This window comes from Cucurbita moschata, unplaced genomic scaffold (assembly GCF_002738365.1).
Source record: "Cucurbita moschata cultivar Rifu unplaced genomic scaffold, Cmos_1.0 Cmo_Scf00041, whole genome shotgun sequence".
Lineage (NCBI taxonomy): Eukaryota > Viridiplantae > Streptophyta > Magnoliopsida > Cucurbitales > Cucurbitaceae > Cucurbita > Cucurbita moschata.
In genome coordinates this window covers 246,819-267,978 of record NW_019268557.1, presented here as the reverse complement: position 1 = coordinate 267,978, position 21,160 = coordinate 246,819, and the positions used below count along the sequence as shown (strand labels likewise).

At 36.7% G+C, this 21,160-nt stretch overlaps 3 protein-coding genes across 5 annotated transcripts in view; 2 read left to right on the top strand and 1 right to left on the bottom strand.

Annotated features, from left to right (window-relative positions):
- The window catches only part of LOC111433057 (small nuclear ribonucleoprotein-associated protein B'-like), a 4,285-nt gene extending 2,223 nt beyond the window's left edge, over positions 1-2,062 (top strand). Inside the window, exons 2-3 of one of the 3 annotated variants that reach the window (XR_002708725.1) lie at positions 551-602; positions 1,647-2,062. The gene's annotated coding sequence lies outside the window, so the exon portion shown is untranslated. Of the gene's footprint in view, positions 1-550; positions 607-1,646 lie in introns of all 3 variants that reach the window. The other 2 variants (XR_002708724.1, XM_023069962.1) reach the window with 2 other exon arrangements.
- Positions 2,063-4,838: 2,776 nt separating this feature from the next.
- On the top strand, positions 4,839-9,433 carry LOC111433134 (subtilisin-like protease SBT2.2). The gene is made up of 10 exons (XM_023070081.1): positions 4,839-5,658; positions 6,053-6,206; positions 6,282-6,679; positions 6,756-6,851; positions 6,969-7,041; positions 7,169-7,451; positions 7,535-7,866; positions 7,975-8,245; positions 8,327-8,608; positions 8,752-9,433. The coding sequence occupies exons 1-10, from the start codon at positions 5,441-5,443 to the stop codon at positions 9,177-9,179; spliced, it is 2,535 nt and encodes an 844-aa protein (XP_022925849.1). The 5' UTR covers positions 4,839-5,440; the 3' UTR covers positions 9,180-9,433.
- A 167-nt stretch (positions 9,434-9,600) lies between these two features.
- On the bottom strand, positions 9,601-20,912 carry LOC111433013 (vacuolar protein sorting-associated protein 2 homolog 2-like). Its single transcript, XM_023069896.1, has 18 exons — positions 20,704-20,912; positions 20,242-20,286; positions 19,235-19,269; positions 19,095-19,145; positions 18,489-18,593; positions 18,337-18,408; positions 18,000-18,071; positions 17,396-17,476; positions 17,264-17,299; positions 17,092-17,150; positions 16,346-16,398; positions 15,382-15,414; positions 14,429-14,545; positions 12,132-12,242; positions 10,961-11,073; positions 10,348-10,425; positions 10,154-10,213; positions 9,601-10,030 (listed from the first exon to the last, which is right to left on the bottom strand). The coding sequence occupies exons 1-18, from the start codon at positions 20,741-20,743 to the stop codon at positions 9,989-9,991; spliced, it is 1,203 nt and encodes a 400-aa protein (XP_022925664.1). The 5' UTR covers positions 20,744-20,912; the 3' UTR covers positions 9,601-9,988.
- Between the last annotated feature and the right edge of the window lie 248 nt (positions 20,913-21,160).

The window sequence follows — 21,160 nt, the reverse complement described above, 5'->3', positions numbered from 1 at the left end:
AAAAAAAAAAAAAAAAAAAAAAAAATCTTTACAAGGTTATACATGACAGGAAGTAAATGGTTACAAATGTTAAATTACATGGAGTAAATTGTTGCCCTCTAGATATTAGGGACTAAATTGTAGCTTATTATGAGTATGTTCAACTATTAACAAATATATGCACATCATAACTGAGTCTACCAATTTATGTAAATGATTTTAGAAATCAAACTTACTATGCAAAATAGCTGAGCCAATCAACTTTGTTTAATCCTTCTTTGTTTTGATTTACACCCAACTGCTAAAAGAGCACTTGATGGCAAAATTTGGAATCTGTGTTGCACTGACAACAAACCTAGAGACAAGGTCTATTTAAACTGGAGGAAATAATTTGTAGATGGAAAGATATATATTGATAAGAAACTTTGTGTGATAATAGTCTCGAAGAAGAGGGGCATCCTAGGGGCAGGGGATGGGGGAAGCCCCCTCACAAAACTCAGTTATCACAAAAGTTAAGTAAGATTTTCTGCCCTGCCTAAGTTTGTCCCTTTCTTGTCTTTTTTGTGCTCAGGAGTTACGATACTGTTGTTACTGGTTCTCTTGCACCTCTATAGTTCCTCATGGCAGGTTCTTTAATTGCTCGTTGCTTAGGATACACTTGCTTTTCTGGTTCCATTAAAACTAGTGATATTTTTAATTATGGCGAAAGTGAGTCTGTAGGAAAAGATTAACATTGTTGACGATTTTTTCCTTCCAAATTCTTTGACCGGTCCTTCAATAGGAACCAAACTCTTTTTGTTGACCTAAAGTAAATATTTATTTAATGAGATACCTATATTAGGATTAAATGGTTTGACTGAATGTTCCTATAAACGAAGGGCGTGACTTACTATTTGGCAAGTTACATGTAATGTACTATCCTTTCCTAATAGAAGTTTGTGATGGTGTTATTATCTTGTTTCATATTGCTCGAATGTTTCCTCCTAGAGGATGCTTATTTCCCGACTTCCTTGTTCATAGCTCCATTGGTATTGATGAATTGAAAGATTTCCAGGAATCAAAAGAGGATGTTTCTGTGGAGATCTTGTTTCTCTTTCTTTTCTTTTCTTCTTTTTTCCCTGCAATCAGTCTTCTTTTAATATTTTCCCCTAATGACTTCCTCAATTGAGTCATTGACTCAAAAAATTTATTATGATCCTAAATTGTGGCCATCTTGATCTTTATATGGTTTTATTAATAGATTAGATGGACGAGGCACTAATCATTGAGTATTCCTTTTTTGATGCTTTGATGGCATTTTGAATTGTATAAATTATTTTAAGATTTAGCGGCCTCTGTCTCATTGGCCGGCTTTAGGCAAAAAAATGTTTGTTTCTCCATTTTCTCTGTCTCTAACAACTCTGTTGGTAAAATATGCCCCGTTTACAAGATCTGAATTCTTGATAGGTATAGTGAGATGGTGAAGGCTGTTACAATCTGAGTTGTTACCACCTGATTCAAACTAAGATGATATTCTGCAGGACTTTGGGAAATTTTTGGTCATCTTAAGCTTATGAACGTTATATCTTACAAACTTACAACCATTGTAGACCATTCTATCGTTCTCATGCAATCTTAAAATCCTGCTGTCTATCATTTCTCAATAACTTCGTCGTTATTTGTTGCAGACATATTCATGTGATGATATGTGGAGGCCTTCATTGGATATTATCTTGTGTTGTTTCGACCTGAGTTCACTTGCCAGGGGCTACAGCTTGGTTCATCTCCCTGGGTGCCATCTCTCTTTGAATTTGTGTTGATGCTGTTGTAGGATTCGACAATGTAGTGTTATTAGCAAACTGTGTCCTGATTTTGCAATTTAACCGTCAGATATACTTCGAGTGCAGGATTTTAATGTGAATTATCAATTCCCGATCGACATGTTTCTAGGTAGATTCGCTTGTCCCCTTTACTTTTTAATGTGTTCGGCATTATATAGTGATTACTTAAGGACCTAAAGTCTGAATAGTACGAACTAAAGGTTCTGTATTTTGGAACCTCTCTTCTGTTAAAAGGAGATAATCTATATATTTTTGTGCGTGCATGAGTTAGTTTTTTTTTTTTTTTTTTTTTTTTTCCCGAAACAAATATAATTGAAAATTGAAGGATTATAAAATGGTAGGAAGCAACTTTCCAATTAGCATGAATGTCTAAGTACTGCCATATTCTCAAAGGCTCTTTGACTCTTGATGAGTCCCAACTATCTAACAGTGGTAGTTTGCTCAATCCTCAGTTTTCTTCATTTATCAGGGAGACAATTTCCATAAATAAGAACCACACAATGCTTCACCTTTTGGGGGGCATATCCCAACTAAGATCTAAGTTTTAAAGAGGCCAAGTTCTCACAGATCTAGATGGTCCACTGTTTTGTCACTGTCTTTTGCTCTATGCCACCATGATGGAGAGCTATAAACAAGGCAGGATTCTTCTAGTGGACTGTATGATCTCTTTTGTATGTGTTGGATTTTACTCTACACTCTCTTAATTGCGGTCTGCTTAAAGGAAATACAAACCTTGCAGGCTGTATCAGTTAAAAGAAGAACTATGCTGCAAGGCCTCACCACCCACCCCAAGTCATGTAAAATGACAAATTCTCAAGTGTCGATATAATTGTAGAACGGAACTCTCTGTCCAACCTGCATCACAAAGGGAGTCTGTGAAATGTTACTTCTACGGCAAGGTGATTGCAGAAATCAAAGACCAAACGGAGAGGAATAAATGATATTATTTTCTGAAGATTTTAAATGAACTTGAATAGCTTTCTTTACTGAAAAATATGTAAGGAGTCATAAATATTACCCAGCTTCAACATATGGAGGAGGGGAAACCAAAGTGTTCGAATGAAAAATGCTTTTGATGGCATTCATTTCTCAGATGGCGTGATTGTTTGTATGTCTCTCTTTGTTGTGACATTATAATTTGTATGTTCCTTGTAGATTTTTGGCTGAAACTTTATCATAATTGAAGGAAAAACGATTGATCCAAAGTATCCTTTGGTTAGTTGGCATTGTATGTATTTACAGATGTGGCAAAGTACATGTATTTGTCGAATGATTGGTGTATAATGTTATTTCAGAATTATATTTACCATTTTTAGAAACAAATCTCTTTGACCATGTTAGGATTGGAGACATAAATGTCAATGCTCAGCAGATCACAAAAACCTTCTTCATAAGCTTTTGAAATAGATGAGAATTCTCACTCTGTTTTGCCAAGTTGTGAGAGACAGTATCTTTTATCCTTTGTCAAGGGAATGCCATTTTCATATGAGTTGTTTGCTATTTCTCGGTAAATTATTCAAGGAGATTGAAACAATATAGCTCACGATCAATGGTTTTACAAAGCTAGAAGTAGGAGAGTTAGAAACCAGCTCAACTAGTCAATACAAAAATAACTTGGTGAATAAAACACAAATTGTTGTCTTAAAAATTGGTGGTTCGATTCTCCACTTATGTAGTTGTTAAACTCAAAAGAAAAAATAAACGAACTAACTTTTTTTTATCATGATATGAATGAGTACTCATCTTTAGCGGGAGGCAACACAAGTTGTTTGCTACCCATGGGGTAAGGTTATAAATGAATATCTGAGAGGAAGCGATGTAAATGATTGTGGAATCAGGCTCCTTTAGACACTGTCAAGACTACCTAAAATAATTATCCCTCAAAATTGCTATGTTTTTTTTATGTGCTTTAGAGATGGTCAGCTACGCATATGATGTGCTCTGGTGGGGCCTACCACTTTGACAAACAAAAGTGTCCTTTCATGCCCTATGCATCAATGACACTTATACAAGCTCATAACAAATGGATTATGGAATCCCATGCCTAATTGAGACTGTAAATTTATCTTCATCATAGGTCAATTCTACACCTGCCACAAATTCTTAAAACCACATCACATTTATCGGGACAATGTATTTTGATCTACAACATAAAAAGGTAGGACGAGCAAACTAGATTGTGATCCCACATCGGTTTGAGAAAAGAACAAAACATTTCTCATAAGAGTGTGTGAGAATCTCTCCCTAATAAACGCATTTTAAAATCTTGAAGGTAAGTTCAGAAGGTAAAGTCCAAAGAGGACAATATATGCTACCTGTGGTCTTGGACTGTTATAAATGGTATCAAAGCCAAATATTGAGCGGTGTGTCAAGGAGAATGTTGAGCCCCCGAAGAGGGGTGGATTGTGAGATCTCGCATCAATTGGAGAGGGAAATAAATCATTTTTTATAAAGGTATGGAAACCTCTCCGACGCATATTCGAATTGGATATCGAACTCATTTTCAACTAATAATACATTCAGTGTTATTCAAATACTTCCTCAAATTGCATTGATATATTTTGTGCGTAAAAGTCAAAAGATAGTGATTAAAGGAAAGATAATACTCAAATTTTGGATGGCCCAACCAAGACCAACCATCATTCTAATTTCACAATAATTAAGTAAAAAGGGTCAACTTGGAATGCAAATGAAATAGAATTATACATAAAAGGAGAATGTCCACTAATTTCTCACTTTTGGCACGTGCGAGCGCCCCAACACACCACCCACCACCGTCCCACAATACACCCACAAAACTAAGCTCTCTCACGGGTGACCTTAAAAAATTCGAACGTTGGGAGCACAAATGGACAAACAAAAATAAAGACCCCACTTTTCCATCGCACATTGTCTCAACGTCTTTGTTCCCCCGCTGTACTTCCATGGAATTTCTTAGTACATTATTTACATAAAAATTGAATCTTTATTATCAAATCTTGATGTTCAATTAGTGTTTGAATGTGGGTCATTGCTATTCTATGAGATTTCAAGACGACTGGATCATAGAATCATATTTCTCGACTTACAGGCCATTGCCAAAAAGCCTTCAATCGGATCATAGAATCAAAGAGAAAACCTTACTCTGCCTAGCTCTCTGCCTCTGTCCTGAATTTCTCTGTATTTTTTCCTTTCTCTTTCGTTTTTGGCTCTTTTAGTTAATAAAACGTTCAAATTCACATTACCCAAGAAAGCTTTTGCAGATTGTCTATTCCCATCAACACAACTCCCATTAATACAATCTCTTCTTCTTCTCTCACTTCCTTTACCTCTCTCTCTCTCTCTCTCTCTCTACCTACACTAGATGAACAAAAAGTGAACCGAAGTGGGTTCTTTTTCACCGAAAAGAAGAAGGGTCTGCTTTCTTGGCCATTATTATCACCTCCCCATTTGAGAGGGGAAGTTTTCATGGCTGTTTTTTCATTGTCTTCTTGGAACTTCTAGCCTCTAGATTTAGAGATTTTGTGTTGGTGAATCTCTTGTTCTAGTTTGAGCACATTCAAAGAGACAACGAGCAAGCTTCTGCTTCAAGATATGAGGGGTAGGAGCTTCTGATTACAACACTAAAACAGTGTTCTTTTGGGTTTGGATACTGTTCCCTAATGGATATCATTCACCGTGCACGTCTACTATGCGCTGTTGTATGTTTTGGGATGTTTATATGCGCATCTTGTCTGGACGAATTCGGGGATTCAACAGCCGTGTACATTGTAACCCTCAAGGAACCTCCTCCTACTACTCATTACTATGGTCAGCTTAGGCAGAATACCACTTCTTTTAGGCTCGGTGCTTCTGGTGGATTAAGCATCCACAAACCAAGGTACTTCTCCATCACTCTCTTATACTTGCATTCAGCAGCTCTAAGCTACTCATTTTAGTGCTTTACTTGATTTAATATGATGAAAACTTGTTGTATAAGACGTTTTCAATCACTGTAATCTTCTTAAACGCCAACGTGGGCGTATTTGCTTAAGCATGAAGTAGTTGATATTGGTTGTCTTTTCTGGGTTGTCGATATTGTTCTTTCTTTCTTCCCATCATTCGGTATATTGTGTTGGGGGATGCAGAATTTGTGTTATATTTATCTTTGTTTCTCAGTGGATTTCCATGAAAACTATCCCTTAACCTTGTTGAAACTGCAATTGCTAATTTTTGTTGAATCTATTATCGATGTTATGCCTTTACCCTTTTTGCTAATTTTTATATTGCTTTAGAAACATATCAAGAAAGCATCGAAGATATAGATCTTATATAGCTCGAGTTCATGATTCATTGTTGAAGAAGGTCTTGAAGGGGGAGAAATACTTAAAGCTGTACAGTTACCATTTCTTGATCAATGGATTCGCTGTGCTTGTTACTGAAGAACAGGTACAAGTTTGTAATATATGATGTTCTTTAATTGTTATAAATTTTGCTCAGGAGAAATTATGTTTGAATTTATAGGCTAATAAACTTTCAAAGAGAAAGGAGGTGGCAAATGTTGTCATGGATTTCTCTGTTAGAACTGCTACGACCCATACTCCGCAGTTCTTGGGGCTTCCTCAGGGAGCTTGGTCTCAAGATGGTGGCTTTGAAAGTGCTGGAGCTGGGATTGTGATAGGGTTCGTTGACACTGGCATTGACCCTTCTCACCCCAGCTTTGCTGATGATTTGAGTGATAAACCATTTCCAGTTCCACCCCACTTCTCTGGAATCTGTGAGGTAACTCCAGATTTTCCATCTGGGTCATGCAATCGGAAGCTTGTGGGAGCACGCCATTTTGCAGCATCAGCTATAACAAGGGGAATATTTAATGCATCTCAGGATTATGCTTCACCATTTGATGGTGATGGGCATGGCACGTAAGGATTTCTATGTCTGTTTGGAAATTTCTTTTGGCTTGTATTCCTTGTTAGTCATTGACATCAATATTTGCAGGCACACAGCTTCCATTGCTGCTGGAAACCATGGCATTCCAGTGCTAGTTGCTGGACATCACTTTGGAAATGCCAGTGGGATGGCTCCTCGTTCGCAGTAATTATCTGAACTTAGGCTACATTCACTTCTCGAGTTATTATTTTGTCGGTTAAAATATCATTTTGGTTCCTATAATTCATTTGCTTCAATGCTTACTTATGCTTCTTTTTCCAGCATTGCTGTTTATAAGGCACTGTACAAAAGCTTTGGAGGTTTTGCTGCGGATGTTGTTGCTGCAGTCGATCAGGTGTGCCAGAATTAAACAAGTTTAAAATCTCATTTTGAGGAGACCAAGTCTTTAGTATTTTTCTTTCTTCTCAAGAATTCCTCATCTTCTTTCAATTCTTTTGTTATCTTTATGATGTTCTTTGTAGGCTGCTCAGGATGGGGTGGATATAATAAGTTTATCAATCACACCGAACAGGCGTCCCCCGGGTATTGCAACGTTTTTTAATCCCATAGATATGGCATTGCTCTCTGCTGTAAAGGCTGGTATATTCGTTGTGCAAGCAGCTGGTAACACTGGTCCAGCACCTAAGAGCATGTCTTCCTTCAGTCCATGGATCTTCACTGTTGGGGCTGCTTCTCACGACAGAAGCTATGCTAACTCGATAAGCCTTGGCAATAACGTCACCATCCCGGGAGTCGGACTTGCTCGTAAGTTTCTGTTTGTCTTCTCGGTTTATACTACTCTTCCACTTAAAAGGAAGATAAAATCTAATCCGTATTCTCCTATTCAGCTGGAACTTATAATGGCACAAAGAACAAACTAATTGCTGCAATACACGCTTTGAACAATGGGACAAACGTGTCGGCGGACATGTACGTGGGCGAATGCCAAGACTCCAGTAACTATGATCAGGATCTGATCCAAGGGAACCTTCTAATATGCAGCTACTCAATCAGATTTGTGCTGGGGCTTTCCACAGTTAAACAAGCTTTACAGACAGCAAAAAACTTGAGTGCTGCTGGTGTCATTTTCTATATGGATTCTTTTGTGATAGGTTTTAGGCTCAACCCAATACCAATGAAAATGCCTGGCATCATAATTTCATCACCAGAAGATTCCAAGGTGGGTGCTCTACTTTGTTTGCTGTTTTGTTTTACAAATGGTTGTCAAAGCCTTTCTGCATCAAAGTGGGGTTTTAAAATGGGTTATGTTCTATGGTTTCTTTGGCAGATGCTTCTTCAATATTACAATTCTTCCCTGGAAGTAGATGGATTAACAAAGAGAATTTCAAAATTTGGAGCTGTTGCTAGCATATGTGGGGGATTGAAGGCAAATTATAGCTCTTCTGCCCCACAAATCATGTACTATTCTGCTAGAGGACCAGACCCAGAAGACAGTTCTCTTGATGATTCTGATATTATGAAGCCCAACTTGGTAGCTCCTGGAAATTCCATATGGGCTGCTTGGAGCTCTGTTGCCACTGACTCTATTGAATTTCTCGGTGATCATCATCTTCCACAGTTTTGATTTACATGTAAGATGAATTCTCAGACATGAATCTTAACTTTTACGAACTCTCCAGGTGAAAGCTTTGCAATGATGTCGGGAACAAGCATGGCTGCTCCTCATATTGCTGGTCTAGCCTCACTGGTAAAGCAGAAGTACTCCAGTCTTAGTCCTTCAGCCATTGCATCTGCACTATCCACAACTGCTTCTCTTTACGACAAGACTGGTGGACCAATCATGGCTCAGCGTGCTTATGCTAATCCCGAACAGAACCAGTCTCCAGCTACGCCTTTTGATATGGGAAGTGGTTTTGTGAATGCAACAGCAGCTCTCGACCCAGGGTTGATCTTTGATTCCAGTAAGTGCTTCATCTTGACATATTAGCAGAGAATGAGTTGGGAAATATTGGGAACTGAGAATTTTGTGTACTTTTGGTTGATCATTTTGGTAGTAAAGTGCATGGTGTATGACATTTGAGTGTTCGCTTCTTGTTTGTTGTAGGTTACGATGATTATATGTCGTTTCTTTGTGGAATCAATGGATCATCCCCTGTGGTATTCAACTACACAGGCCAGAACTGCGGGCTTTACAATTCCAGTATCAGTGGAGCTGATTTGAACTTGCCCTCTGTGACCATAGCAAAACTTAACCAGTCAAGAGTAGTGCAACGAACCGTGACCAACATAGCTGGACCTGAGATTTATAATGTTGGTTGGAGTGCTCCTTATGGGATTTCTTTGAAGGTTTCTCCAACTCGATTTACAATCGACAGCGGCAAGAAACAAGAGCTAACCATATTCTTGAATGCGACAATGAACAGCTCGGTTGCTAGCTTTGGTAGAATTGGACTTTTTGGGAGTGCAGGCCATATAATCAACATTCCTGTTTCAGTAATTTTGAAGATCTCATATAACAACACTACTAATTGAGTGAGAGGTTTGGAGGGAGAGGTAACTATCCCCCCTTCATGAAAGAAAAAGATGATGTATTCTTCTCTCTGGTTGTTACCATCCCCTGCTCTCTGCCCTTTTCTTCCTTCTTGAATAATTTGGAGGTGTGTTAACCAATTTTTTCATTCTTTTTTTTTATTTTATTTTATGTAACTGTTTTCTGATGTAAAAAAAGAAAATGTAGCTGGTGGGTGTCTGTAATGAAGATTCAGTTTCAAAAGTAAGTTAATAGCCGAGTTGACCTCTCCATCCCTCTCTAATCCATTACCAACCTGGGATACTTGACGTGCCCAAAAGGATGATAAGGATGATAGATTAAAGATAGCTTAGGATATGAACAAAACCAACGGAAATTGAAAATGCATACCGCCAATGACAATGCCAATGATGGGAACAGAAATTACAAGACAACGTTTATAATACTCGTATTTACCAAAAGGGATACGATGGATGTATAATATTTTTACTTGCGAGACAGCTCAATGATTCGGTACAGGAAATCAGACAAGTAATGAAGTATAGACCCTCAATTCTTCTGGTCCACCATATACATCTCACATTCACAGGGTAAATAGTTCTCTGAACCTCGAAAATTGAAGTTGACTCAAGAATGATTGGTTACCTCAAGGGAAAATCTGGAGGCAAACTATACAGAAATGTCCACATCATATTCATATTCCAAGCAGTATCGTAATGTACTAGATATATATAAATATATATATCGTTTCCTCCCATCCTTTTTCAGCCGCTAATAGTAAGTTCCATCGATCAACCACCATCTCACCGAGTTACCTTTTATCTGTCGTGACACCCACAACGACATTGCTCACCTGTCATTCAGAGTATTAGTAGTAGTCTCATACAGTTAGTTTGTTGCTGATAATAAAACAGAGAACATACGATTCTAATGAGGGTAAAGGGAAAGGAAGCGAATGAAAAGCATGAATACTTACCAATTTGCCACTTTCATCAACGGACATCGGGTTCTCAACTACAACTGTTTGGCTCTGAGACTGCAGAAAATGAAAATAGTGAACAATCTTAAATCAACTATGCCGCACAATCAAAATTACAAACCCACTCAATGGTCATTGCAGAGGCCTGAAAGGAGGGGCATGGAAAATGAAAAGATTGAGTGAGAACATACCGATGATGAAGGGGGCATCCCAGAGCTAAGTGTTCCATTACGCCTGTGCACTGGAATAGGAACCCTCACGTTGGACATCTGCAAAGAGACATCAATGAAGAAAACATGAAGAGCTGGTAGAAAAATATTAACACTTAGCATGTATAACAAGAGTACGTAAGCAGAAGTGTTTAACAGATCCAAACTTTACCACCTCGGGTTCATATGAAGTTTTTAGACTAAATGTCTTGGATACAAGTTTTTTAAGTTTTGAACATTTTGGTTCTTCCTTAATATTCCCCAACAACCCATGCAGAGAAAAAAGCGATTGTTTAGGAATGTAACAAGGATAGAACTGCCACAAAAGTGTACCACCTTAATTTTGACCACAAAATTTAGTTGTATCCTTTCAAGCTAGTCAAGTATAACTGAAGCCACATCGGGAATAGACTAAGTTGCTTTCCAAAATCAACATAAAGAATATTTATAAGTGATGAAGGAGGCAGACAGATGAATGCATGAGCTCATATAAAAAAGAGAGAATACTTCAAACCTATCACATTCACCGACACAGCTAACGTTAAGAATATCAAGAAGTTTCAGCTACCTATGAAAAGAAATGGATTATACTTACACCAACATTAGTAACATAGTGACAGATGGCACACTTGACAGATGGAGCTCCGTATGGAAAGACGAGTGTTGTTCGGCAGTTTCCACAGTTAACATGTGCAACCTGGTTCGTGGCTTTTTTAAAAAAAGAAAAAATGTCACAACACCCAAACATGATAACTCAGTAACCTAGCTAACTGCTATAACATAAGAAATTTTTTTTGAGTGTCTAATAATTAATAGCATGATACAGAAACCAGCATAAACAAGACTAGAATTGGCATAAATAAGATCCCACATCCAAATCGGGGAAAGCCAAAATTTTATTTCCCAAGCAAGACTAAAAGGCAAGATTACACCTTGAGGATTGCCTCAAGATAAGACTAACTTTTAGCCTCGAGACTTAATGTTTTTTTTTTTTTTTTAACCATAAGAACCTTACGCCCTTGTGAAATTGAAGCTTAGAGTCTCCATGCCTCATGTAGCGATTGAAAGAATAACGTTAGCTTGCCTCATTCTTACCCAAAAAAAAAACAAAAAAACAAAAAAAAAATCATTCATGACAATATAAACTAATACTACTATTGCTATCAAGACTTCAAAAGTATTGAAGACAAGATTTATATTATAAATCAATCTTATAAATGTTTTAGTTAACCAGCAATTTATAGAGGTGCTTTTTTTAAAAAAATTATCTTATATGATTATTATGTTTTGCAATACTTGGTCATACTAATTTAGAATTTGTTAAATGTTTTAGTTAAACTCAAGGCTTACGCCTCATACCACCTCGAGCCTTACGTCTAGCCTTTTTAAGAGGAAAAGCCTCGAGGCCGTCTTTAGGCTTTTAAGGCATTGCCTGGGAGAAACAAGTAACAACGAAACCATTTTTGTTCTCAAGCAAAGCAAATACCTACATCAAAAGATATAATGATTTTTTTCCCAGAAGCATAGAATAAACAAAAAGAAGTGTGAAGGAAGAAAAAAGAGAAATATGAGAATATGAAATAGAACCAAGAGAATTATAGCGGGAAAAACCAATAATTTAATCATTTGAATGCCCAAGTCTTACTATTAACCCTAGTCACTGAAAAAAAAAAAAAAAAAGCTCAAACAAATATAAGGAGCTCTGTCACATTCAAATATCCATATATCCTTCCCAAAACCAAAATCAACGATAAGTTTCTTCATACCAGGTGCAAGGTTCACTGTATGACAGCATGAGCATCTAACACTTGTTGCCCCACGTGCGTACATAAGCAATGTCCTGCAACCTCCACATATAAGTTGAGCCATATCTGTTCCTGCAAATGCAAGGCCCAAGTCTCTGATATAAGACCTCAGAAGTGTTACCACATGACAAATAGCTATGAACAGCTGGGGCATATATATTATATGAGAAGAGACACGTTTTAACACCTTTGCTATCAGACCTTAATGGTTAACTTTTAAGAAATAAAAATAAAATTAGAAACTAATAAAATAATATTCATCATGAAAAAGTAAGTCTAACGTCTAACTCAATTCATTTATACTGCCCAGTATCATATAATTTACATACTTATCAACTAAGTATAAAAAGATGGCTACTTTTTCAATGTGGTCGAAACTTCAACCAGCAAATTTTTAGAGATTTTTTCATGGAAGACCTAATTGAGATTTTTTAATACATTAAGGGTAAAATTGAGAATTTATATATTTATCCTAAAAACTTTAAACAAAGTACTCCGCGAAGAGGCTACAAACATGATAATCTTCCACTTGGAACCTTTTCACATGAACATATTCCATTATAGAAAGCCATAATTCTTCTGCATGAATCCACAAAACTTCAAACTTGCAAAGCAGCCTATATCACAACCCTATATTTCTTGGTGCCTAATGAAATGAAAATATTCTATCATAAAAAACACTCCTGGATGAACCCTCGATATTCCAATCTCATAAAGAAACTTATATCAGAATCCTCTATCAGAATCACAAGTGCAAAAAGGATTGTCTAAATTCTGAGACGACTTCCACATGAAATGCATCAAGAAGGGAATACCATTATGACCCACAATGCAAGGAGACGCTCTGGACATGTGTCCAACATGCTAAAATCTGTCTGTATTAAATATTTTCTTTTCTAATTTAGGGACATGGCCATGAAAGAAATTTAACCTGAAAAGTAGGAAAAGGAATAGATACTCTAATCCTTAGGATAACATCTTTTTCCTCTAGTCACAGCTTATTAAATCCTTCAATTTCTTTTAAGTTTTTAAATATCGTTAATTGGCTTTAACTTCGCATGCTCTTAGTGAAGTATATATATGAAAAGTATCCTTATCATTTGTATGCCTATTGTCCTTTTGCTAAAAATTATTGGCTCTTTACATTTGACGCTTTTGGTTGGTCTATGGTTATGCCTGGCATAATTTATGATATCCTCGCATCTATTTTTTTTGGGTCACCCTTTCCATGGTAATTAGAAGACTTTATGCCTTGCTATCAATAAGGCTTATGTGCTCATCACATGAAGAGTATCCTTATCATTTGTTTGCATACCGTCCTTTTGCCCAGTGTCATTGGCTCTTTATGTTTGACACTTGTGGTTGGTCTATGGTCATGCCGGGCACTTTGTAATACCCTTGCTTTTTTCTTTTGTGTGGGTCACACTTTCCATGGTGATTTATTTTATGCCTTGTTGTCAACTAGGCTATCTTCTGGAATATTCGGTATGAGTGGAATGGAAGAATTTCCAGGGATAGTTCCTTATCTTTGACTTTTTTGGACTTGATTTTATTTATGCTATTTACTAGTGTGAAAGTGTTATTGGCTCTTTATGTTTGACACTATTTGTTGGTCTATAGTCATGCCAAGTATGATTTATGATATCCATGCTTCNTTTTTTTTTTTCTTTTTTTTTTTTTTTTTTTTTTTTTTTTTTTTTTTTTTTTGTGGGTCACCCTTTCCATGGCGATTAGAAGATTATATACGGCTATTAATTGTGCTGTCTTCTGGAATCTTCGGTGAAAGTGGCATGGAAGAATTTCCAGGGATACTCCTTATCTTTTGAATCTTCTTTGGGCTTGATTTTATTTCATGCTTTTTGTTGGTGTAAATGTCAGCACCCTTCTAATGTTTACAGTCTTACTTCTTTAATTTTGAATTTGAAACTTTCTTGTACATCTATTAACTCCCTTTATTTCATTCATTAATGAAATTTGTTTCTCTTTGTAAAAAATAAGAACTCAGTTTCTCACCCAAAAGAAATGTAGTCAGTTTTGTATGCCACTTAAAATGTCTACTATTTTGAATATTTTTTGTCTCCAAGCCATATTTGAATTAGGAAATGAGGTCACTTCCGTGACCATCATCCCTCCAGCCTAAATTATATAGTTTGTCAGGTAGATTATAAATAACTCAGCACATTGCATTTGTTACCATAATTTCCTCAAAACTTTTAACGACCAAAAAGGGAAAAGAAGCAATACGAAAAATTGTATACCAGGAGGGGGAACTGAGGTGACTGTACTGCATAATGCACAGCATACGTTAGTAGCCCCTCCAGGATAAAGAAGAATGCTCCTACACCCACTGCATACAAGTTGGCTCTGCATAGCTGCTACAGCAAGTGGTGAGAGAAAATCAAGAGCTTGTCAAGAGTGGACTTCAGCATCATAAGCTATGTGCAAGATTGAAAAAATAACCGATATGAAATTAACTTCCCTCTATGCACAATAATTTCACACGAAGCATACATTTTCCTTCAACAAGATTCAATATCAAACAACAATTCAAAGAAGTCCACAGATGATTTATAAGGATAAAAAAATTCATCAGGAAAAACACCCCCCTCTTCTGCTGTGGTTACACAGAAATTAGGTTCTAAAACTGAAGCCAAAAAATAAACGTAACTACTGAAATGGTAACCAGGAAGCAAAGGAATAAAAGTAGATCAACCTTACAAATGATTTCTTTAGAATAAAAACGATATAGAAGCCCTCTCGAGGACAATTAAGGTTACCAGAGTTTGTCTTGGCTTCCTTTTACCGGAAAGATTTCATTATTTATTTCCTCTTTCAACATTAGTTAATTCACGGATGCAATCGTAACCAGGGAGTTAATTCACGAAAGAATTCAACAATGAGAAGATCTTGTTCTCAGCCCTCTTTCTACAGCTTTATTTGATCGATAACTAAACCTCTTATCGGGGGGAAATCCAGGGAAACCGCTTCATTGTTTTGTATGCATATACATAACATTGCAAAATTCAAGGACAGCTTGCAATTGGGAAATATACACTAAAAAAGATGCATGCTCGAGCAAAAGATCTCTCAAGATCGATGAAAATTATGAGGGAAGCATAAAACCTAATAACTCAAGTCTCTAAAAGAAAACAGAACAAACAGAGGAACAAAAAATTGAAGGAAAAAGAAAGCCAAATACAGAAGTAAACACCTTTTCTCCCGATCCTCCCTGCGACGACCGATTACCTACAAAAACGATCACGTAGAAGCCCCAAGAAGGAAGTCTGTCAAGCATTCGAAAATCCAAATGTCCCAATCGTAAAAAATCTCATCAAACGAAAGAAACAAAAAAAAAAAAAAAAAAAAAAAAAAAAAGAAAGAAAGAAAGAAATACACAAATTACAATTACACACAGGGAGAGAAAGGGAGGTAAGAAACCTGAAAATGGTGGACGAGAAAGGAAGAAAGGATTAGTTACGAAGAAGATGATCGCGGAGGTGTAGCTATGAAGGAGGCCGTATTAAGCGGATGAGGGTGGAAGCGAGAACTGCGGTTGAAAATCGAAATGCCAGAGAATGGGACAGAAAAGGAAGACGGTAAGATTGAAGAAACGAAATAAGAATATTTTCTTTTTTCCGAAAAAAATTAAAAAGAAATCGAAAATGGGAGAAGAATGAGCAACTTCCGAGATTTTTACTTTATGTAAATTTAGTGAATATTTTAATCCACGAGCGCGTCCATCGTGACAGACAACGAAATAAACAGAATAATAAAATCCATTCCCAAGGATATTCTCGTAATTTCCAACTTCTCTTCAATATTGCAAACATTTGTTTTTGTGTTTAAATTATACACACAACTATTTTCCATTATTAGAAATACAAAATTATTTTTAAATGTGACAAAATTATTTTATATAATCGATGAAGCCTCCTGGTCTGCTGATGTATTTGACGGATGCTGTTCTAAAACTTTCCTCTCCATTATAATTCTAATTAATCATGCTTCCAAGTCCCACACAACAAATATACATTGACTAGTTAATGTTAACAAAGGGAAATATGATCCATGTAAATTTGCTACCAACAACAATATTATTTTGACTTTACATGTAAATAGAACTTATGTATTTGAAATTCCCGTGGCTTTGTGGAATTCGATCTTAATTCAATTACGTCGAAGAGAGGCCAACCTCTTTTCAAGGTCCTCAACATCTGGAGATTCAGAGCTGCGCGTAAATTAAAATTTATCATTAGTTCAATGAAAGCTAGCAAGTGCATAAAGGGCTAAATTATATGAAGAATCAATTCGAGTCTAGGTCACTCAATCGAGATGCAAACTATCATTAGTTCAAGCTAAATTATTATTAGCTCAATAAAATCTAGCACGTGCTTATAGGCATACTATCTCTTTAGGAAGAATCAATTTGAGTCTAGTTCAGTGAAAATTATCATCTTAAACGTTCATAGTCCGATATTAAAAAATCCGATATTAAAAAAGAGGAAGAAGAGGCTGTTATTTTGACCATTATCAAACTTATCTTTGTTTCAGAACACTCTAGATGATTATTTTCTTTATATATTGACCATTATGCCCTGAGGTTCATCATCTCACAGATTTCCACGCCCATTAGTCACCTTTTGGAATGTTCCCAAAAGAAATATCCCCAAAAAGGAGCTTGATTAAAGTTTTAATAGATCTTCTTTGTGTACAGTTTTTGTCCAAAAGAGATGAAGATACCTAAAAAGGCTTGTCGGTATTCGGCATTGTAGCACAGTGAAAGTAAAGTTTCCCATTGTATGCACTCAATCAGAGTACAATATAGACTGCGACCGATATGTATCTATCTATACGTGTGTTATGTTATAAAATGTATGAAACCGAGAAAGAAAAATCCCAATAATAATAATGCATAGGGTACCTGGTAACTGTATTTTCAGTCTTCCTTGCTGCAATCCGGCCTTTGGGTGCAGAAGACAACTGTCAACAGGAAAAACCAATGTCAGAGAGCAATAAATGTTTCCAAGTGAAGAAAAAAAAAGGTAAAAACATATTTGAGATCCAAGCGAAGTGTTCATTTTCAAGAGACCAACCTGGGATGCAATATCAACGCCAATCTCATCAAGCACCTGTGAAGAAAACAGCAAAAAACAAATGTCTAGTTAGTAAAATCCTTCAATCAAAGGTACAGGGTATGCAACCTTAGATATGTGGAAAGAACTTGCCTGATTCGTAAGCTCCTCAGTTTCCTCTTCAGCCTCATCCTTATCTAAAGTTTCATCTATAGACTCTGACATCATTTCAATCTGGAGAAAAGAAGTATGAAAACATAATGCACGACTGGAAAAAGAAAGAGAAAAATCTACTAGCTCGAGGCCACAATAATAGTTGGGTTTTTTGCATACAACGCCAGGAATATGGCTCGACTTTTGTGATGGACGAGATTAAGTTAATACAAGGGCAAGGCCTTTTTTATTTCCCCTCTATCACCCCCAATCTGGTGAAATATTTTTCTTCCCTCCCATATTTTTTTTTCCTGATTTCTCTTTTGTCCTCACAAAGAATGCATATTACGGTACAAAAAGCTGTTAACAATGATATCCTCAGATGATGTAATCAAAACAATAGTACAATGAATATACACCAGACAGAGCTACCCATAAGTGGAAAGCAGAATTAATATCTCTTTTCTTGCATTTCAGACATATCCATTAAAACAAAAGATTTCATTTGGTCATTGGTGTAATAATTCAACTCATTCTCCCTTCCCCCCATCGAAACTATGTTGTATTCAATAAGAAAAAGAAATAGTGAAACTGGGAATATTACCGTCGTGTCCAACTGTGCCGACTGCTTCTGAAACTCCTTAATCACTTTAGCCTGCTTTGCTGGTGCCATTTGCTGCAATGGAAAACAAAGATGATAAAATTGATCGTTTGGTTGCAATGTAAAGAAAGTAGCCTATATGTAAATTTTTGGGAAAAAAAAGTCCTTTAATTTTACACTCACAACAAATTTCAGTCTATTATGTCAACCAAAATGATGCTCCAATCAAACACTTTCAATCAAGTAACTGCTAGTTCTCTACCAGTGTGTCTCATTCTTCCTTTAAAATAGAAGAATCATAATAAAATTAAGGCTATCATATTCTCTTTCGTGTGCTTACCTTGTTCATTGCAACCATTGCTTTTGTTGCACCCTTCATTCCAGTAGAGATTGAAGTACTAGCATATAGTGCCTGGGAAAAGACATCATCAGTCGATTATTTCCCTAAACTGAAACCGATGGTCAACATGTTTTCACGGTAAGGATGGTGACCTGTGTATGAGTAGCTACACCTCGAATTTGGGCACGACTTCCTTGCAAATTAGTTATTTGTTGGCGTAGGCGAACAAGCTGTCGAGCAAGGATTCTAGTGGCAGCCTGTATGATGAATTAAAAGGAAATATGAAAATAAATTTTACTCGTGCCAAAATAATAGGATGATAATACAAGTGACAAAAAATTTATATTCGTGCGTCCCCAAGATGATTATCAACAGTAAACCACAATCTAAATTAAATTTATTTCCGAATAAATGGCATCTTCGGATTCTAAATTCCTTTTCTGCCGCCAAAACATTTATTGGCTTCTTTAATGCACAATTTCACTAGGTTCAGTTTGCATGGAATTTCAGTCGAGGGAAAATATGTGAGTGGCTCAACTGCATGGAAGACAAAATATCAAACCAACCAGTAATCATGAAGGTACAGAAAACATTAGTCACATACAAAGCCCAGGAAACACTAGTTTGAAGTTTTAGAATCATGAATAACTAATGGAACAATCCATAAATAAGATTAACATGTTTGAGCAGTTGTGGAAGGGATTAAGTACTAGATATAACGCTACCTATCACCAATAGATCTAATAAAGTTAACTTACCTCATTCCCAGTTTTAGCTGTCTGCTTTATCTCCGCGACCAATTTTTTTTCCTGAAATTAGAAAGAGTAGGAAATCTAAGAGAAGAGAAAAGGCAAAGGTGGTAGTAGAAATTAAAACCAAAAGGGAGTTCACATGATACCTCCAACTGAAGAGATGCAATTTCACGCTCAATGCCTGAGAATTGATAAACATATAAGCCACAAACGTATCAAATTGTATATAAATGTAGATTGAAGGACGGAGTTTGATAAATAATGAATGTACTGATTGAAGATTCTACAGCATGAGCGAATAAAATTTCAGATCTGCATCGTACTGATGAAGTAGGAATAAAAGTAGAGGAAAGCACGAGTTAAGGACAGGGAATCCTGGTCCTCTTTGGATTTTTTTCTTTCGGGTTTTCCTTCAAAGTATTTAAAACACTTCATCAAGCGGAGGTTTCCACGTCCTTATATAAGGACAGGGAATCCTGGCCCTTAACTCACAGGCTTTTTACTTGCAAACCTTAGTCCACAAATGCCACAATTACCAATGCCACGTATGTGCAGTTGCATGCATTTAAAGTATGGGTAGGCACAGTTGAATAAACGGTTATTTTAATTTCATTCGGTAGCTTATTTTGGTAAAGCTCACTCCTATACAATGAGAATAAGGTAGGAAAGAAAAGGGAACGACATAGTAGTTTCAAATTAAGTGACAAGATGCCAAAATTAATAAATAGAGTGAGGAGATGAACGAAAGGGAGTAATGCTCCCCCATTAGTAGCTTTAGGTGTTGCCAATTAGTCTGAAAGCTGATGGCATCCGGATGAAAAAGAGAATTAGTGTATTAGAAAAGGGGATTTCCCGTTGCTAACAACAACTGGGGACTGGGGAATTTGCCTGGAAAGTCAAATGCTTTAGGGCTTCAGTACTAATGCGTAATTCAGGATTGTGCATTCATTAGGGTCATTAAATACATTCCTGCATCTCCCTTCCAGTGCAAAAGAAACAAAACATAACTTTTGATAGAAAAAAACAAACAGAAAGTTTTGTCTAGGTTTTGAAGTCCCTCAAGTGGCACAATAATTCCAAATGATTTGGACCATACCCGGGGGATACACCAAGAGATTTAGAAACAAATTGTGAAGTAGAAGAATTGTAGTACCTCTAGTTGCAACAGCCATTTCTCGCTTGCTGGTGCGAAGAGCATCTGTAATAAAAGCACAATGTCATCATTCATGTCTAATGAATCCGCAATGGATTTCTGCATTAACCGCACCCCAGGCAACTAAAGTTCCCCTAGTAGCAGAAGTAAGTATCATCTCAAACAATAAGAGGAATCCCATTTTAACTCATTCTAATTGCTTCGAGCAAAGCCCCTACCACTGTACGGGAAATTTAAATCGCGTCTTTAATCGAACACAGAATATTAGCCCTAAGATCTGTGTGAAAAACGCCGATCACCTTCAAAATTTACCCCGTAATCGTACAAACTAGGGAAATGCACGTAAAAAACCAGTGAAATGATAAAGAAAAAAGGAGAATCAGAGGCTAGAATCAACAAAACAATCGTAATGTTGGAAGCAAAGAAGGAGCAGATCGGAAGAGATAGAGAAATTTATCAGACCTTTGGGGGAGGTTTTCTTCCTGAAGATGTTCATGTTCATCGTTGGTTCTCCCCTGACCTAGCAGACTGCAGAAGCAGAGTGGGAATAAACGTAGCGATTGCAGTCGTCGACAATGTTTACAATTCCAAAGCGAATTTGAGGATTTGGAAGCCAAGTAGTGAAGCTCACACTGTGATGCCTGGAAGAGCGTGCACGAACTTTTTTTCTCGCTTTCACATTCTATATGAAACAGACGGCGGTGATCAAAGTAGCCGTTACGAATTCGCACTGCCTAAACTACCCTTGCTGAAGTTTTATATTTACCTTGCATTTTATAAAATATAAATTTTAGTATTTTTAATATTCCTCTTCTCTGAACGGCACAATCTCATACCAGATTCCAAAGGGGTAGAAATGAAAATTCAACNTATCTGTGCAACATTATTTTATATCATTTGGAACATCTAATTACAATGA